General features: G+C 35.8%; 1 protein-coding gene across 7 annotated transcripts in view; it reads right to left on the reverse strand.

Annotated features, from left to right (window-relative positions):
* Window positions 1-4,060: 4,060 nt before the first annotated feature.
* Window positions 4,061-19,745, reverse strand: part of SEMA6C (semaphorin 6C) — a 319,680-nt gene continuing 303,995 nt past the window's right edge. For all 7 annotated transcript variants that reach the window (XM_053704899.1, XM_053704904.1, XM_053704930.1 and 4 more), the window contains one exon: window positions 4,061-7,787. In XM_053704899.1, the coding sequence (XP_053560874.1) occupies window positions 6,544-7,787 (1,244 nt within the window). In that variant the 3' untranslated portion in view covers window positions 4,061-6,543. The remainder of the gene's footprint in view (window positions 7,788-19,745) is intronic.

Raw genomic sequence — 19,745 nt, forward strand, 5'->3', positions numbered from 1 at the left:
CATATATGTGAAGCTACCAATTACCAGCTAGCTTCTAGTAGTGCATTGATGCTCAGTCCTGAGCCTTCCTCAGTACATTTCTGAAAATAGAAATAAACTGAAAACTCTCTAAAAATTGCATGTTGAAGTTTAATTTTTGACTTTCATGTCTCAATAAATTTTCTTATGAATCAATATTTTTATATCAGCAATTAAGGTTTTGGTGTTGATATATATTATGGATTTAAAAGATAGAAGAAATAATTTTCATGTTTCTTTAATGTTCCCATAAATGAAAAAGGGACACTGAACCCACATTTTTTCTTTCATGTTTCAGATAGAGCATGCAATTTTAAGCAACTTTCTAATTTACTCATATTATCAATTTTTCTTCGTTCTCTTGCAATCTTTATTTTAAAAGCAGGAATGTAAAGCTTAGCAGCCAGCCCATTTTAGGTTCAGCACCATGGATAGCGCTTGCTTATTGGAGGCTGAGATTTACCCACCAATAAGCAAGCATAACCCAGGTTCTCAACCAAAAATGGTCCGGCTCCTATGCATCACATTCCCACTTTTTAAATAAAGATAGCAAGAGAACGAAGAAAAAATGATAATAGGAGTAAATTAGAAAGTTGCTATCTGAATCATGAAATAAAAAAATTGGGTTTAGTGTCCCTTTAAGTAAATTAGAAGATTATTGGACATAACACAATCTCAAAAAGGTTTACCACCCCTGAACTAAAACAAATTTAAGATCAGAAAGAAAGGATGGTTTCAGTAGGGGAAGCCTTCAAGTTCTGGATGTGACCCCATGTCGTTAGTTACCCAAACACTATGGAAATCTTACCTGGTTTTATATAGCTCGAAGCTTAAAGGGACATTAAGAACTTTGAGATGCAGGGGTCAAGTCCTACAAAAAAAAGTGTGGGAACTCACCAAGACTTCCCACCCTCTTTCACAATTAATATTGTTTTATATATATATACATACACACACACACACACTGTATTTATATGTATATAATCTATACACTTTGGTTAATGAAAGCAAATTAAATCCAATGAAGGGATTAATGGTATCTTAAAATTAAATGCTCTATCTGAATCATGAAAGTTTAATTTTGACTTTCCTATCCATTTAAGGTGCAATAGTCTTATTTCTGCTGAGGGGAGCTAAATAACCCCAGAGCAAGCCAAACAGAAATTTAAGAACCATGTGTAATAAAAGATAATAAAGATAATATTCATAACAGGGGTAATAACACAGCAGGACTGTTGACAGTCTTACATTTAGTGTATTATAGGACGTTTTACTGCCCATTACTAGAGGATCTCATTATCCCTCTAACCAGACTGTGCTCCAGCTCCTCCCACTAGCAACAGCAGTGTTTACTGACGTGTTTCTGTCCTCTGTCCAGAGGGAACTTAATCTTCCTGCAAAAATAGTGCAGGAACTCCGTTTCAATGCGTTTCCGCCCGTCTTGACCCCTGTTGAGATGGCAATATAAAATGATACAGTGTACATATAAAAATAACTCTGCAATATACTTTCATTATTTAATTTGTCCTCTTTTCCTGTAATTCCATTCTGAAATTGTTTTTCAATTCCTGTTAGAAAAGGAAGTGCAGAACACTGTTGTATTCTACACAGACCTATGTATAACCGTCTCTAATTGGCCAAAACAGAGAAGGTAACCTAAGTTACAACATGGCAGCTCCCATTGCTTTATAGACACCAAAACTTTACACTTATTTTGTCAATATTTAAACTAATGAAACTTTAAAAATATATCTACATGTTATTCTCAGACTAATCTACTCTGCATCGTTCTATTTAGCATTTATTTAGTGTTTAATGTCCCTTTAAGGGATACAAAATTAAATGTACATGTGTGCATTTTAGTATTAAATAGAAGCATTTTTCCAATTTACTTCCATAAGTAAAAATACTTCTAGTAAAAAGTATGTGTTTTTCAGTGGCATACACACATATGCTGGGAGTACTCTATGTACCAGTATTCAAATACCACACCTTCTCAGAGCCTGCAGTGGCTTGTATGACACAAATGAAGTCTTCACTGATGCAACACACACCATCGGCAGATCTCGGAGCTAAAATACTGGTACACGGGACCTCAAAGAATATGTACGTATGCTGTGTGTCCCCTGTGAATCATTATTCAAACACCATAACTTCTCAGAGTCAGTAGTGGCTTGTATGACACAAATTAAAGGGACACTCAAGTCAAAGTAAACTTTCATGATTTAGATAGAGCATGCAGTTTAAAGACACTTTACAATTTACTTCCATGATTACAGGGACAGTCTAGTCCAAAAAAAACTTTCATGATTCAGATAGGGCATGCAATTTTAAACAATTTTCCAATTTACTTTTATCACCAATTTTTCTTTGTTCTCTTGGTATTCTTAGTTGAAAGCTTAACTTAGGAGGTTCATATGCTAATTTCTTAGACCTTGAAGGCCGCATCTTAAGAATGCATTTTAACAGGTTTTTCACCACTAGAGGGTGTTAGTTCATGTTTTTCATATAGATAACACTGTGCTCGTGCACGTGAAGTTACCTGGGAGCCATCACTGATTGGCTAAACTGCAAGTCTGTCAAAAGAACAAATAAAGGGGCAGTCTGCAGAGGCTTAGATACAAGATAATCACAGAGGTAAAAAATATATAAATATAACTGTGTTGGTTATGCAAAACTAGGGAATGGGTAAACAAGGGATTATCTATCTTTTAAAACAATAACAATTCTGGTGTAGACTGTCCCTTTAAGTTTTGCATAGTCTTTTTATATACACACTTTCTGGGGAACTCAAGCTCCTACTGAGCATGGGCACAAACTCACAGGGTATACGTATACTAGTCTCTGATTGGCTGATGTCAGTTAACATGATACAAGGGGTCTTAAAATGGGAGAAAAAATAAATTTGCCAGAAAAAAAAAAAAAAATCAACTTCTTTGAAATTCAGAGTAGGTGTTGTTGCCTTGTCTTTTTATTATGCACGTGTTAATGATGCAATTCTGCTGTATTTAGTGGTCCATTAAAGGGACATAATACTCATATGCTAAATCACTTGAAACTGATGCAGTATAACTGTAAAAAGCTGACAGGAAAAGATCACCTGAGCATCTCTATGTAAAAAAGGAAGATATTTTACCTCACAATCTCCTCAGCTCAGCAGAGTAAGTTCTGTGTAAAAAGTTATACTTCACCTGCTCCCAGCTGCAGGTAAAAAAAAAAAAAAAAAATGAAGAAATGAACAGCAGCCAATCAGCATCAGCAGTGCTGGGGTCATGAACTCTTACTGTGATCTCATGAGATTTGACTTAACTCTCATGAGATTTCATAGTAAGCTTCCTTTACCTGATTGGTGAAATAATATGAGAGTTCACGATCCTTTCAGCTGTCCCAGGACAGACACACTAAAATGCTGCTTAGAAATCCTTTACAATGGGAGGTGGCTACTGAGGAACTTTTGAGGTAAAATATCTTTCTTTTTTACATAGAGTTGTTCAGGAGATATTTTCTAGTCAGCTTTTTACAGCTATGCTGCATCACTTTCAAGTGTTTAAACATTTGGGTATTATGGCCCTTTAAGTCTTCACTGATGCAACACACACCATTGCTAGCTCACTGAGATTGAATACTAGTGCACAAGTCCTCACAGCATATTTATGTATGCCGCTAGAAAACAGTGCTAACTTTTGCTAATGGAAGTATATTGCAAAAATGTTTATATTTAAAATTGCAATGCACCCATGTACACTTCAATACCTTGCTATCCCTTTAAAGCAGATTATCTAATGAACATTTTAATTAAGGCAACATTTTAATGGCTAATTAATACAGGTATGCAAATTTGTAAGCCTACACTGATAAAGGGGAGTTGGTGAGGATATGTAAGAATTGTTTATTAGTTGGCACAGGAATAACAGTGGTATTATACAATGATAAATAAGGCACTTATAGAGTTCTATAATGTTAGCTGTTGAATTGATGCCTAGAATACTTGACTGTTGTACTTTGGTATAGTATAGTTGACAAAGAAGACTAAAAACAAATGTTTATATTGTTTTATGTATTTTTTATTTCTTTATTATTTTTTTTTATTATTTTGTTGTTGTTTTTTTTTACAAATTTTACATTCAAGGTCTTTAAAAAGTTTGGACAATGGCAATAATACTAAAGAGACTGCAGGCTGCCCTCACACTTCAAAGATACCTGCCAAAAACACAACCAATGAGTCCACTCTTGCTATATGTAGAAGGCAGTTGGGGGATTACAGAACAGTGAATGTTTGAGAACAAAAGTAGAGTGTTAACCTGACCATGTGCATAATTCACCAGTGACGGACTACTATGATTTAAAATAGCATATTGTGTTCCATTTATTAACTTCCAACCCACTTGCTAAGAATCACAACACATATCTGCAATAGCCTTGTACAAAGCCACAGCCTTGTAGGCAGTTTTCAATATCCCTTAAAGGGGTATTTTAAAAAAAAAGTATTTTAAAAACTTCACAGCTTCTTTTTTAATGGATAATCTTCTCCTCAATAAAATTACTTTTAATGGCTCCTTCGTACTCTCCACTCACCAGCAGACACAGAGGATTGTCCATACTTGCTTTTAAGCAATGAATCCTTAGGTATAAATTGTTTGCTCTGTTAGTTTCTGAGCCAGTTTAAACAGCTTTACACCTTGACCTTTCTCATTGAACAATATTTCAACATATTTAAATCGCTGTCAGTTCACACAACCCTTTAAATGTTCAGATACAAGGCAAACGTGGGCATAGAATGGCTGCTTGTTTAATTACTTTAATAGATTAGTGAATCTAGATCTCACATCTTACCATTAAACAAGTTTATATTTTGAAGTTCCCATTCACTTGCAATGGTATGGAAGCTATACTTTCATATTTTCTCTGCAATTCTAGTTTTATTTAATAGCAGTAAAGGAGTATGACATAACTCTCAACATTTGAAATAAAATAAACATATAGAATTAAACAATTCTCTCCCTGTTAGAACTTGCTACTTACAAGGAATTGGTTGATATTTTTCCATTTGATAGAGTTGGGCTTTATGTACACTTATCTTTATACAATGTTCCTAAAGATTTTAAAATGTGCACAATTCATGGAATCTGATCTCCACCAACCTTAAACATTTTAGCAGGAACCACCTTGAGTATTAACTGTACAACATGGAAGATCTGTAGCTGACAATACATTATACCAAATACTGGGTCATTTTGAAATGTATTTCACACATCACCTAAAATTATGAACAAGCCCCACAGGTAAGTCAAGTTGTAATTTAGGCCCCTATTACTCCTTTATGCAGAGAACAAACCTTTTGCAAAAATTAAAACCATTATAAATGCAGACTACAATTTCACTGTTCATCATAAGACTAGCCTGGAATAAGGCACACATGTACACAGACTATACATTGGGCTAACTGGATTTAAACAAAGGTGTGGCCATTAAGAACACAACCTGCTCCTCTGTATGAAATCTGTCTCTTGGCCAACTCAGTCCGAACATTCCATGGTTGCAAATAAAAAAAAATAAAAACAAAATGGCAGGATTCAAGCTCAGCTCACCGTAAGCACACAGTGCTTATACCCTGAAAGTTTTTGTATATGTGTTATCTTCATTGTTCTCCATTTACATGAATATTTAAAAACATTATACTGATTTTATGAAGATTCTTAAGACCTTCTTATTTTTGACAGCTATCTTCTTGTTTTCTGTGTTTGAAATGGATGGGTCACAATATATTTCAGTTCAGGCACCAGCTTTATTTTGTCCTAAATCTATACAATGTCAGCTTTATTAATAGAAGTGAAATCTTGCCCCTACACAGTAGGGTATTTTAATCTCCTTTTATATGGAGGTACATTATGAAATATACATATATATATCTATATATACATGTACGTATATATAAATTAATTTACATATCTCTTCCTCTTGAGGTATCCGTTCATGTCATCCAACAATAGCAATGAAATCTAGTGGGTTGTTGTTTTTCACGTGCCTTATTAGCTGGCATTTTCGGCTCAGGATACAGATAGTTCATAATCCATAGGTATCAACCATTATTTAAGAAAGAAACATACCCCTCAAATGTCCAAAAGGGGCAACTTTCTTCAAACCTCTCAGAATTGTAGATGACTGCTTAACGTTGGTTGTCAATACATGCAGGCCACATCTACATGAAGAGGGTTGCAAAAGTAGTTAGGTAGAATAATGTTTATCGCAGCAGTCATTCACTGACTGCACCACTCAAGTAGTCATTTTAGATCATCATGATGGGGTTTTAATAGCAGTGGCACATGGCATTACTTTGCACAACACTCTTCAACAGACTCTCCACAACCATATTGCTGGAGTTGATAGGACAAAATGAGCATGTAAAGTAATCTGGCCCATATGAGAGTATCTCAGAACATCAAGACTAAGGACACAAGATCTGTTTCATCTGCATCCTCTACTGTCTTGGTGTCTGTTTGTTTTTAAAATGGTCAGTTCAAGAATTTAGTACTTGAATTGGTTTCCATCCTTCACAGGAGAAGATGGCAGAAATACAGGATTGGATGGCATTTCTGGCCTCAAGGACAAGGTCTTTTTCACCATACTTCTCGGCATGGGAGTTTGATCTGTGTAGCTGTGTTGCCGTGAAAGAAAAACATTGTGGTTTTCCATAGGTACTGGAGTACCTGTTGAATGCATTCTTGTCAGGAGTGGAGGTGGGTGTTGTCTACCCCCTTGACCTAAGCTGTGCTGCCTTGAAATCATTGATCCACCTGGGCCTATGTTCATAAGTTTGTGTCCGGAGGACAATGAATGTCTCTGAGATGGGTGTCTAGACTGCTTTTCCAAACAAGACTGAGGAGAAACATCAGGTGGGATATCCAGTCTTCTTGGCAAACTGTCTCTTGGAAGTGTAGAAGAACTGTAATATGGTGCACTTTCAGTATCAGGAATATTGGGCTGAACTCTATTGATGAATGACATAGGTGAATGAGGACTGATAGCTTGTGGGCCAATAGCTATCATGCTTTTCCTAGGTGATCCACTATTTTCTGGAAGATGTTTAAGAAGCTCTTCAAGAGTATTCACCTCAACCCCTTTAGGAAGATAGCACTGTGAATGCCGAATAAGTGCCCTTTCAGAATTTGGAATCTTCTTTTCATCTCCATAATTTGAGAGAGGCTGTTCATATCCATGAATACTGCTGGGAAGGACCACAGTACTAGGAAATTGAAAGATTTGAGAGTTTGATACTGGGAAATGGAATACAGGGCTCTTCCCTTGGATTTCTTTGGCATTGTTACAGTTTTGATTTCTTTCCCACTGATTCTTAAATGCTTTTAGGTTTTTCATTGGTAGTTCTGGTGTCGATTCAGGTGTTGGCAACCCTGAAAGTTCTGGATGTTCCTTTCCTCCAGCTTTGGATGTCTCTGCTGATTGTTCCTTCTCACCGTGTAATAATGTGGTGTAAAGCTTTGGAGATGTAGCTTCCATAATGCCTTCCTTGGATTGACTGTCCAGAAGTCCATTCATCTTTGCTAGACTTCTTAGAGATAGTGGGCGCTGAAGATTAGATTCTGGATCTTTGTTGATGTGCTTATTTTTTTGAAACATGTGGTTGCAGTAGCAAGACACAAACAGACCAGAAAAAATAGCTCCAATAACAAAGGCAACAAAGACGCAGCCAATAAGGAAAGTGAAGTGGACACTTTTAGTAGGTTCTTTAGCACCAACCTCTTGTCGGACACCTATAGGGAACAGAAACAAAATATATTACACACAGCCATACTAAATCATAATTAGTAATAAAAAGGTTATAAAAGCTGAAATGTGTAATAATGAGTACTGTCAATAACAAGAGGTGTCTGAATTCTTCACCACCCTGAGACATTTAAGTTAAGTTTCTTAGATATTTTCTCAAACAGTAACTAACTGAAGAAAAAAAACATTAAACCATGGAAACTTGCTAAAATGATAGCTCTGTCTACAATTTTTTTTTAATATTAAATACTTGCCACAAGTTTAAAAAAAAACATTCCTTTATGATTCTTTTATTTATTTAAATACTGATTTTGGGAAAACTAAAGCAGATATAGAATTATGCTTTAGAGTTCTTATTGCAGTCAGTAGGGAATTCTTTATCACATCACACACAGCTTTTTAAATACAGAGACTAGCATAAGTATTACTAGAGGGAAGCAATCACATTCAACCCACTGAATACTATTACCAACAGCGGTTGCCGCATGCTTCAGTCGCGCTTTACTCACAATTAAATAAACACTAAACACCTTGTACTTGCAAGACATTTCAATTTAGCCAAGCACCTGTAGTTTTATACTTACCTATAGAGTACTGGAGAGCTGTGCTATTACTGACCCTTCTTCACAGTGAAGAAGGATAAGCGCGGCTCCCCAGCACACCGTAGGTAAGTATTTTTTTACATTATACACTAGATTTTTCTTCGCATACATTTTTTGTAGATGATCCATTTGATTTTCAGGCTCCTAACCAAGCCCCAAAGTTTTAGATGTATACAGACTTCAGATATTGTTTCTGTTTATATAATGGGTCTTTTCATATACAGGGAAGGGGGGAGGTCCTGCACTCAGCCCCTTTCAGTGGGTGTCTCAGGCTTATCTTAACAGTGTTAAATTGGGAGCTTCTAAGTAAGTTTCTAAAAGGTTTTACACTGGATTTTTATATCAGTATCTCTGCATATTATTCTTTATAGTATTGTCAATTACACAGAGTTAAATGAAAATTGGTGTATACTGCCCTATTAAAGGAAAAAAAATGTATACTAACAAATTTTGTTAGTATATATTTGCTTTCTTTATATTAAAGGGCCACTGTAAGTAAATATTTTCTATGCCTGTTACTAATTAACTACCCCAAATACGCTTTTTATCAATAGCATTTCATTAACATATCTCTACCGTATATCAGAAATCTTGTCTGCAAATTTAATTGTTTTCCAAACCCACTCCGTGGGTATCCTTTGCTCTGTACCAATCCGTTTACAATACCTAGGTTTCAAAATGGCGCTTTAAACACAAAGTTATTGGTTTAAGTATTTTGAACATGCAGTGCTGAAAATAGTGGGCAGGATAACGTGACATCATTGGCGATTAAAAGATATAACTTTTAGAACGTTATGAAACTTCGTTTTAGAGAAAATATAGGTCAGTAGGTTTTAATTAATGTTTATTAACTTTAATATGTTAGTTGTTTAGCTTAAAAATTATAACAGAAAGTAATCCTTTAAGTTTGTTCAGATATTCGTTTTGTGAAACCGCTCAGAACAAAACAAATGCACGTCTATTACCAATACCTACATAGTTTTGCAAATTATCTGATAAGTACTGCTGCAAAATTGTGCATCAGTTTTTAAACCTGACAAATGAGAACACTCAATTGTCTATGGGAAGGTAGACAAGGCCCTTGTTTCTCTATTGGTGTTATCACATATAAAGGAGTTGAACAAATTCATTGTTGTTTGTGCCTGCTTTGGGGGTCTAATTAACGCTGTAACGGAGCGTGGATCTCTATGAGAACTCTGTGATATGGTAGATAGCATTGCACCGGGGTGTGCCGCTTCACTCACATATGTTCTATCTATATATATATATATATATATATATATATATATATATATATATATATATATATATATACACACACACACACACACACACACACATATATATATATATATATATATATATATATACACACATACATATATATGATTTGATGCTTATACAAAAGTTAATTTAAGAAGTTTATTTTCTAGGATTTTCTTTCTTATATTTAAAGCAGGCAAGAATTTACACAGCCTCTGACTGGTTGTATTGGTATATTAAACTCCATTAATCACTTTGATATCCCTTTTAATTAATGCATTTGTGGGTTTTTATGCATCTTTTTGCAACTATTGTTTGAAATGTTCATAGTCAGAGAAAAATGTTAAAGGACTCATTTCCACAATTTTTCTCGTTTAATTTAGCAGTCTTTTTATCCAAAATAATGGTATCTGAGATTTAAATATAATTGGGGGGGGGGGGGGGAGAATCACATGATCCTGATTAATTCATAAAAAATTGCTTTTCATTACAACTGAGCATATTAGTTTTCACTTTCCCTAAGTTCCATTTAAAAAAAAACAAAAAACATTTAGTAATATATATCTCAACTTCAGATTAACATGATCAGCAGTCATTAAGTAATATTAATAATATACAGTTTTGAATAGAAGCCCTACAGAATTCAGTGAGATGTGGTATTTAATGTAAAATTTAAGAACATTTTTAAGGAATAAGCAGTAATTTATAATCGTTTCTCTAAAGGCTCAAACTCTTGTTCCACTTTTCTTGGCAAAAACAAAAGGTTGTTTATTGAGGTATATAAATGTTGACTTCGGAATTTGGAACACACTAAAAAAAAACCATAAATGTTGTGCTCAACAAAATATTGCAGTTATTCTCGTGAGACTCAGCAGGGTAGGCATCCGACACAATGAACAATGACAAAAGACAGCAACTAAGAGAAAAGGGTGCATCGATACAGTCAGGAATTTGGACACAATAACCACAGGAACGCTTTTGGGAATGTTATATATTGCAGCGTTAATGAAAGAAATGTTTGGCTCAAGGCTTCAGATGAGAATGCTTACAGCTACATAGCTAGTAATGAAACAGATAACTTAAAAGCTAGAGATACTGTGACCAACCATTAAGTGTTAAACCCCTGCAAAAAGGTTAAACACATAGGTAAAACCATAGTGGGAGCTGCAGAACATAGCCAGTCCAAGTAGGAACTTGCCTTTATTTTTAGCCCTTCTGTGGATAGTCAGTAATGCAAGAATGACAGCATGTTAAGTATGCAATAGAATGTCCCTTTAAACCTAGCTGGACTTTTGTGTTGTAATATTGAGTATGTGTGTCTGCAGGTTCAAGAGACATTCAATTCTAAACATTGCCTTCATACATATAAAAGAGCCCTATATAAAAAAGGTTAACAATATTTTGGCATGGAAAAGGTTACATTTGTTTATTTAGCTAAAAAGCAAATGTACCACTGCTCTATTGGTCAACAGTGACGTCCTCAATCATATCTTCAATCATAAAACAAAAAAGTAACAGAACAAATGCTTTACAACAAAAAAAAAACAATGACATTTTCAGTCTTTTTTTACAGTGAGATTAGTATGTTAATTTATTGTAATAGATTTAGTCACTGAAGTACCATGTAGTGAAGCTTTGATGCTATTTGTAGACTTGTTTTAGAATAGACACAGTTGATATTTGACTTTCCTATTTTCTCATCTGTTTGGTAATACAAAGAGCTAGAGAGATATTTTACTAAAAGGCCCTACCGTTGCTTCCGACATCAAGAAGCCCAATAAAAAAGGTGCAATGCCATTCAGCTTGCTAAGTCATCAGAAGTGGTTTAAGTAAATGTACCGGCCCTTTATCCCAAAATTCTGCCTTGAACGTGCCATGCCTTAGTGCCCCCCCCCCCCCCCCCCCCGAGATAGCTTAATTTAAACTGGCAAAGATTCATTTAGTAGCTGAACACGGTAATGCAATGAAAGGCATAAGCCAATCAGACTAGAGTGCACGCAGCTGTGGCACGGTAATGAGCTGTCGCTTCAAAGTCAGGACAGCAGGTACAGCAATCACACAGACTAATATAAGGCTATTATAATTACACACGGGCACTACTGTGAACACTTGTGGGTTTTGTCTAATCTTTGCACGCCACTCTATATAAAAGCTTCTGAAACCTTCTCTGTGCTTTGAACAATTTCCTCTTTGGAAAGTGTAGAAGGAAATTGCATTTTCCTGATATCCAAGCTTAAATTAGTTCTTTTAACTCACTGAATAAGAATTGAGAGACCTGCAAACAAAAGGAATAGGGACCAATAGTTATAACAATAAATGGAAAATAATGTATACATGCTCCTCTTTGAACCTCAAGTGCAATTAAAATATACTTGTTGTTGTGCGTTTTTCCCCGTGAACTGGTGCAGTGTATGTCGCGCATTTCTAGACCTGCTAGTATACATTAATAGATAACTTTAATGCCATTTGAAAATAGCTGGAAAGGTTTTTTAGCCCGGTAAGATCAAAGTAACTATTTAGCCTCAAATATATTATTTTGTCATTTTAGTGTCAAATAATTTACTACAAAGCTTGTTCAACGCTTTGAGAATCAAATTGAGCAGAGTCTACAGCTTTGGAAAACAGATGTGAGGCAGCTTTTATAATGATAATATATTGCTGAAGTTTGGTTACTTGTTTATAACTTTCAAGGTTAAAGCAAAATATTTCTGTATTTTTGTCCTCCCTACTTTTTCCCTGCCGTTTTTGACTTAAAAAGAATGACCTTTCGTACTTTTCTACAGGAAAAGGCCACAACATAATACTTAAAATGCAGGAGGAGAAACAAGCAAAATAGAATAAACTAAAAGGAGAAAAACATTTAATGCAAGGGGAGATGTACTTTGGATTTAAATTAAAATCAGCAAACAAAAATCATCAAAAAATGAACTTATTTAATGCTTCTGTGGTCATTTATCCAATGTGTTTGAGGGAAACTGAATAAAACTTTGAACATTAATTTTTTGAGCGTGGCCCTCATTAACTTTTTAGGTTTACTATCTAAGTCATGTATATGTCATGTATAGGTTTACTATTGAAGTCATGTATATGTCATGTATAGGTTTACTATTTAAGTCATGTATATGTCATGTATAAGTTTACTATTTAAGTCATATACAGTATATGTCATGTATAGGTTTACTATTTAAGTCATGTATATGTCATGTTATGTATAGGTTTACGATTTAAGTCATGTTACGTATAGGTTTACTATTTAAGTCATGTATATGTCATGTATAGGTTTACTATTTAAGTCATGTATATGTCATGTATAGGTTTACTATTTAAGTCATGAACATGTCATTTATAGGTTTACTATTTAAGTCATGTATATGTCATGTATAGGTTTACTATTTAAGTCATGTACAGTATATGTCATGTATAGGTTTATTATTTAAGTAATGTATATGTCATGTATAGGTTTACTATTTAAAGGGACAGTCTACACCAGAATTTTTATTGTTTTAAAAGATAATCCCTTTATTACCCATTTCCCAGTTTTGCATAACTAACACATTTATAATAATATACTTTTAACCTCTGTGATTATCTTGTATCTAAGCCTCTGCAAACTTCCCCTTTTTTCAGTTCTTTTGACAGACTTGCAGTCTAGCCAATCAGTGCCTGCTCCCAGATAACTTCTCGTGCACGAGCACAGTGTTATCTATATGAAATACGTGAACTAACACCCTCTAGTGGTGAAAAACTGTTAAAATGAAATCTGAAAGAGGTGGGCTTCAAGGTCTAAGAAATTAGCATATGAACCTCCTAGGTTAAGCTTTCAACTAAGAATACCAAGAGAACAAAGCAAAATTGGTGATAAAAGTAAATTGGAAAATTGTTTAAAATTACATGCTCTATCTGAATCATGAAAGTTTATTTTGGCCTAGACTGTCCCTTTAAGTCATGTATAGGTTTACTATTTAAAGTGCCAGTAAACCATAAAAAAAATGTTATATAATTCTGCACATAGTGCAGAATTATATAACATTATAATAGCGCAAACATTGTAAAACCAAATTTCCCCTTTGAATTTAAAAAAATAACTGCTGTTTTAAAGACCCGCTCTCTGTGATCTTCTGAGCGGGTCTGTTTTTTTCAAACAGCGCATCGGACCAGCTGTATAGTCACAGCCCGGCCCGACCGCGCTATAGCGATCTTCTGAGCGGGTCTGTTTTTTTCAAACAGCGCATCGGACCAGCTGTATAGTCACAGCCCGGCCCGACCGCGCCATAGCACTAAGTGCAGCTCGCTCCTGCTGTCTGACAGAGCAGGAGCGAGCTGCACTTAGTGCTATGGCGCGGTTGGGCCGGGCTGTGACTATACAGCTGGCCCGATGCGCTGTTTGAAAAAAACAGACCCGCTCAGAAGATCACAGAGAGCGGGTCTGTAAAACAGCAGTTATTTTTTAAATTCAAAGGGGAAATTTGGTTTTACAATGTTTGCGCTATTATAATGTTATATAATTCTGCACTATGTGCAGAATTATATAACTTTTTTATGGTTTACTGTCCCTTTAAGTCATGTATATGTCATGTATAGGTTTACTATTTAATTCATGTATATGTCATGTATAGGTTTACTATTTAAGTCATGTATATGTCATGCATAGGTTTACTATTGAAGTCATGTATATGTCATGCATAGGTTTACTATTTAAGTCATGTATATGTCATGTATAGGTTTACTATTTAAGTCATGTATATGTCATGTATAGGTTTACTATTGAAGTCATGTATATGTCATGCATAGGTTTACTATTTAAGTCATGTACAGTATATGTCATGTATAGGTTTACTATTTAAGTAATGTATATGTCATGTATAGGTTTACTATTTAAGTAATGTATATGTCATGTATAGGTTTACTATTTAAATCATGTAATATGTCATGTATAGGTTTACTATTTAAGTCATGTGTATGTCATGTATAGGTTTACTATTTAAATCATGTATATGTCATGTAAAGTTTTACTATTTAAGTCATGTATAGTTTTACTATTTAAGTCATGTATATGTCATGTATAGTTTTACTATTTAAGTCATGTATATGTCATGTATAGGTTTACTATTTAAGTCATGTATAGGTTTACTATTGAAGTCATGTATAGGTTTACTATTGAAGTCATGTATATGTCATGTATAGGTTTACTATTGAAGTCATGTATAGGTTTACTATTGAAGTCATGTATAGGTTTACTATTGAAGTCATGTATAGGTTTACTATTTAAGTCATGTATATGTCATGTATAGGTTTACTATTGAAGTCATGTATATATATAGGTTTACTATTGAAGTCATGTATAAGTCATATATAGGTTTACTATTTAATTCATGTATATGTCATGTATAGGTTTACTATTTAAGTCATGTATATGTCATGTATAGGTTTACTATTTAAGTCATGTATATGTCTGCAGTGAACTGTTTGTAAGCACCAAAGGCATTGTCCTCTTGGTGCTTTCATCTGTCCTTGAAATGTGCTCCCATTAATTAAAGGGATATTAAACAGTCTATTTCATTGTTGTAATAATAAACGCACTAAGCGGTGGGTTATACTTAATATAAATCATCACAATATGAATTATTCATCATTTTAAAAGGATTTTACCTTTTAGTTTAGTTTTTTTTTTAAAACTTGATTTGTGCAGTGTCCGTTACTTTACAAAATGAAAAAATACAAGTTTGGAGTGCACCCAGGCTTTATTAAAGGAATAGTCTAGTCAAAATTAAACTTTCATGATTCAGAGACAACAGGCAATTTTAAAGGAACAGTCAACACCAGAATGTTTGTTGTTTTAAAAGATAGATAATCCCTTAATTTACCCATTCCCCAGTTTTGCATAACCAACACAGTTATAATAATACAAGTTTTACCTCTGTAATTACCTTGTATCTAAGCCTCTGCAAACTGCCCCCTTATTTCAGTTCTTTTGACAGACTTGCATTTTAGCCAATCGGTGCTCACTCCTAAGTGCATTCACATGCATGAGCTCAATGTTATCTATATGAAACACACTAACACCCTCTAGTGGTGAAAAACTGTCAAAATGCATTTAGATTAGAGGCGGCCTTCAAGGTCTAAGAAATTAGCTTAGGAACCTCCAAGGTTTAGCTTTCAATTAAGAATACCAAGAGAACAAAGCAAAATTGTTGATAAAAGTAAATCGGAAAGTTGTTTAAAATTAAATGCCCTATTTAAATCATGAAAGTTTTTTTTGAGACTTGACTGTCCCTTTAAGCAACTTTCTAATTTACTCCTATTATCAATTTTTCTATGTTCTCTTGCTATCTTTATTTGAATGTAATCTTAGGAGCCGGCCCATTTTTGGTTCGGCACCTGGGTAACGCTTGCTGATTAGTGGTTACATTTACACACCAATCAGAAAGTGCTACCCAGGTTCTGAACCAAAATGGGCTGGCTCTTATGCTTATAGTCTTGCTTTTTCAAATTAAGATACCAAGAGAACAATAAAAATTGATAATAGGAGTAAATTAGAAAGTTGCTTAAAATTACCTGCTCTATCTGAATCATGAAAGTTTAACTTTGACTAGACTATTCCATTAATGGCACAATCACAAGTGCTTGCAGTCAAAAACAAACTATGATACAAAATCCAGGGAGAAAAGAGTAAGGAAACAATAATTCCTTCCTAAAGAACGAAGGAATTATTGTTTGACCGCTGCTCCATAACCTGTCCGCCTGCTCTGAGCAGGCGGACAGTCATCGCCGGAAATCAACCCGATCGAGTACGATTTGGTTGACTGACACCCCCCTGCTGGCGGCCTATTGGCCTCGAGTCTGCAGGGGGGCGGCGTTGCACCAGCAGCTCTTGTGACAGCTCTTGTGAGCTGCTGGTGCAATGCTGAATATGGCGAGCGTATTGCTCGCCGTATTCAGCAAGGTCTGGCGGACCTGATCCAGTGTGTCGGATCAGGTCCGCCAGACCTTAATAACTAGAGGCCAATGGCTGCACTTTGTGAAAAAATAATTGCACTTCATTATCAAAAAGTCTGCATTTGCCATCACTTAACTAAAAATATAAAACCACTGCAAGGTGTACATGTTTACAAAGGAAGTGCAATTATTTTTCCACAAAGTGCGGCCATTGTTATTCTTTAGTAAGTGTCCATTACTTCCTGTCACAGCCCTACAAGGAGGGCATATCTAGTCTGACGTCATAAATCTTCTAGAGTAAATTGATCTGGTTTACTATTCGGATAATGCTGGAGAGACAATGCACCTGTTTTGCTCATGCTCAAAAGAGGCAGAAATTAGACTACAATGAGGCATTCCAAGTGCTCATTTTACACAAAAATATGTAGGTTGTTTGCTGTTTTTTTAACATAATCTGTTTCTTCTTTTGTTTACTTTGATTTAACATGATTTGCTTTTACTAAAGGAGCACTGTTTTAGATATTCAGTTCTGGACTGGCTGCAAACTTGCATAGACTATACAGTGGCTAAAATAATTCTTTAAAGGAACATGCACTTCAAAATTGACCTTTGGTGACAGTGTATGGACTTTTTAAAAATCTTTAGAAATATTTTGATTGACTTCTATTAAATGGAGTAATTATATTTTGTCATAACTTAACTCCTTTCCAAAAAAAAATATGCTGTGATAGGCTTAGAAGTGTGCACGAGTCTTAAGCAACATAAGTATAATATTCTTACAAACGCTGTTATGAACACACTTTCAAACTTTACACATTCACTCTCCGGAGCCTACAAAAGTATGCTCTTGTGTAAATGAGTTTTAAAAAAAAAGGAAATTTATGCTTACCTGATAAATTGATTTCTTCTACGATACGACGAGTCCACGGATTTCATCCTTACTTGTGGGATATTAACCTCCTGCTAACAGGAAGTGGCAAAGAGCACCACAGCAGAGCTGTATATATAGCTCCTCCCTTCCCTCCCCTCCCAGTCATTCGACCAAAGGTTTAGGAAGAGAAAGGAAAAGCTAAAGGTGTAGAGGTGACTGAAGTTAAAAAAAATAAAATATAATCTGTCAAAAAAATGACAGGGAGGGCCGTGGACTCGTCGTATCGTAGAAGAAATCAATTTATCAGGTAAGCATAAATTTCCTTTTCTTCTACAAGATACGACGAGTCCACAGATTTCATCCTTACTTGTGGGATACAATACCAAAGCTACAGTACACGGATGAAACGGGAGGGACAAGACAGAGACCTAAAACGGAAGGCAGCACTGCTTGAAGAACCTCTCTCACAAAAACAGCTTCAGAAGAAGCAAAAGTATCAAATTTGTAAAATTTTGAAAAAAAATGAAGAGGCGACCAAGTCGCAGCCTTGCAAATCTGTTCAACAGAAGCATCGTTTTTAAAGGCCCATGTGGAAGCCACAGCCCTAGTAGAATGAGCCGTAATTCTTTCAGGAGGCTGCTGTCCAGCAGTCTCATATGCCAGGCGGATGATACTCCTCAGCCAAAAAGAAAGAGAGGTAGCGTTAGCTTTCTGACCCCTATGTTTTCCAGAATAAACAATGAATAATGAAGATGATTGACGGAAATCCTTAGTCACCTGCAAGTAAAACTTCAAGGCACGGACCACGACCAAGTTATGTAACAGACGCTCCTTCTTAGAAGAAGGATTAGGACACAATGAAGGAACAACAATTTCCTGATTAATATTCTTATTTGAAACAACCTTAGGAAGGAATCCAGGTTTGGTACGCAAAACCACCTTATCAGAATGAAAGATAAGATAAGGCGAATCACATTGTAACACTGAAAGCTCAGAAACTCTACGAGCAGAAGAAATAGCAACCAAAAATCAAAATTTCCAAGATAATATCTTAATTTCTATGGAATGCATAGGTTCAAATGGAACCCCTTGAAGAACTCTAAGAACTAAATTCAAACTCCAGGAAGGAGTAATTGGTCTAAATACAGGCTTAATTCTGGTTAGAGCCTGACAAAAAGACTGAATATCTGCCAAATGTTTGTGAAGCAAAATTGACAAGGCAGAAATCTGTCCCTTTAAGGAACTTGCTGATAACCCTTTCTCCAATCCTTCTTGGAGAAAGGACAGAATCCTAGGAATCCTAACTTTACTCCATGAGTAACCCTTGGATTCACACCAAAAAAGATATTTACGCCATATCTTATGATAGATCTTTCTAGTGACAGGCTTACGTGCCTGTATCAAAGTATCAATGATCGAATCTGAGAATCCCCGCTTAGATAAGATCAAGCGTTCAATCTCCAAGCAGTCAGCTGCAGAGAATTTAGATTTGGATGTTGGAAAGGTCCTTGAATGAGAAGGTCCTGTTTCAGAGGAAGTTTCCATGATGGCGGAGAAGACATATCCACTAGATCCGCATACCAAGTCCTGCGTGACCACGCAGGCGCGATCAGGATTACCGATGCTCTCTCCTGTTTGATCCGAGCAATCACGCGTGGAAGGAGAGGAAACGGTGGAAACACATAAGCTAGGCTGAACGACCAAGGCATCTATCAGTTCGGCCTGGGGATCCCTCGACCTGGATCCGTATCTTGGAAGCTTGGCATTCTGTCGAGATGCCATCAGATCCAATTCCGGTCTGCCCAATCGTAGAATCAGAGAGGCAAACACCTCCGGGTGGAGTTCCCACTCCCCCGGATGAAAAGTCTGTCAACTTAAAAAATCCGCCTCCCAGTTCTCTACTCCTGGGATGTAGATTGCCGACAGATAACAAGAGTGGGCCTCCGCCCATCGAATTATCTTGGATACTTCTATCATCGCTAAGGAACTCCTTGTTCCCCCTTGATGATTGATATAAGCTACAGTCGTGATATTGTCCGACTGGAATCTGATGAATTTGGCCGCAGCCAACTGAGGCCAAGCCTGAAGCGCATTGAATATCGCTCTCAATTCCATAATATTGATTGGAAGTAGAGACTCCACCTGAGTCCATACACCCTGAGCCTTCAGAGAATTCCAGACTACACCCCAGCACAGAAGGCTGGCGTCCGTTGTCACTATCACCCACGAGGGTCTGCAGAAACACGTCCCCTGGGACAGATGATCCGGTGACA

Source organism: Bombina bombina, chromosome 1, assembly GCF_027579735.1.
Source record: "Bombina bombina isolate aBomBom1 chromosome 1, aBomBom1.pri, whole genome shotgun sequence".
Classification (NCBI taxonomy): domain Eukaryota; kingdom Metazoa; phylum Chordata; class Amphibia; order Anura; family Bombinatoridae; genus Bombina; species Bombina bombina.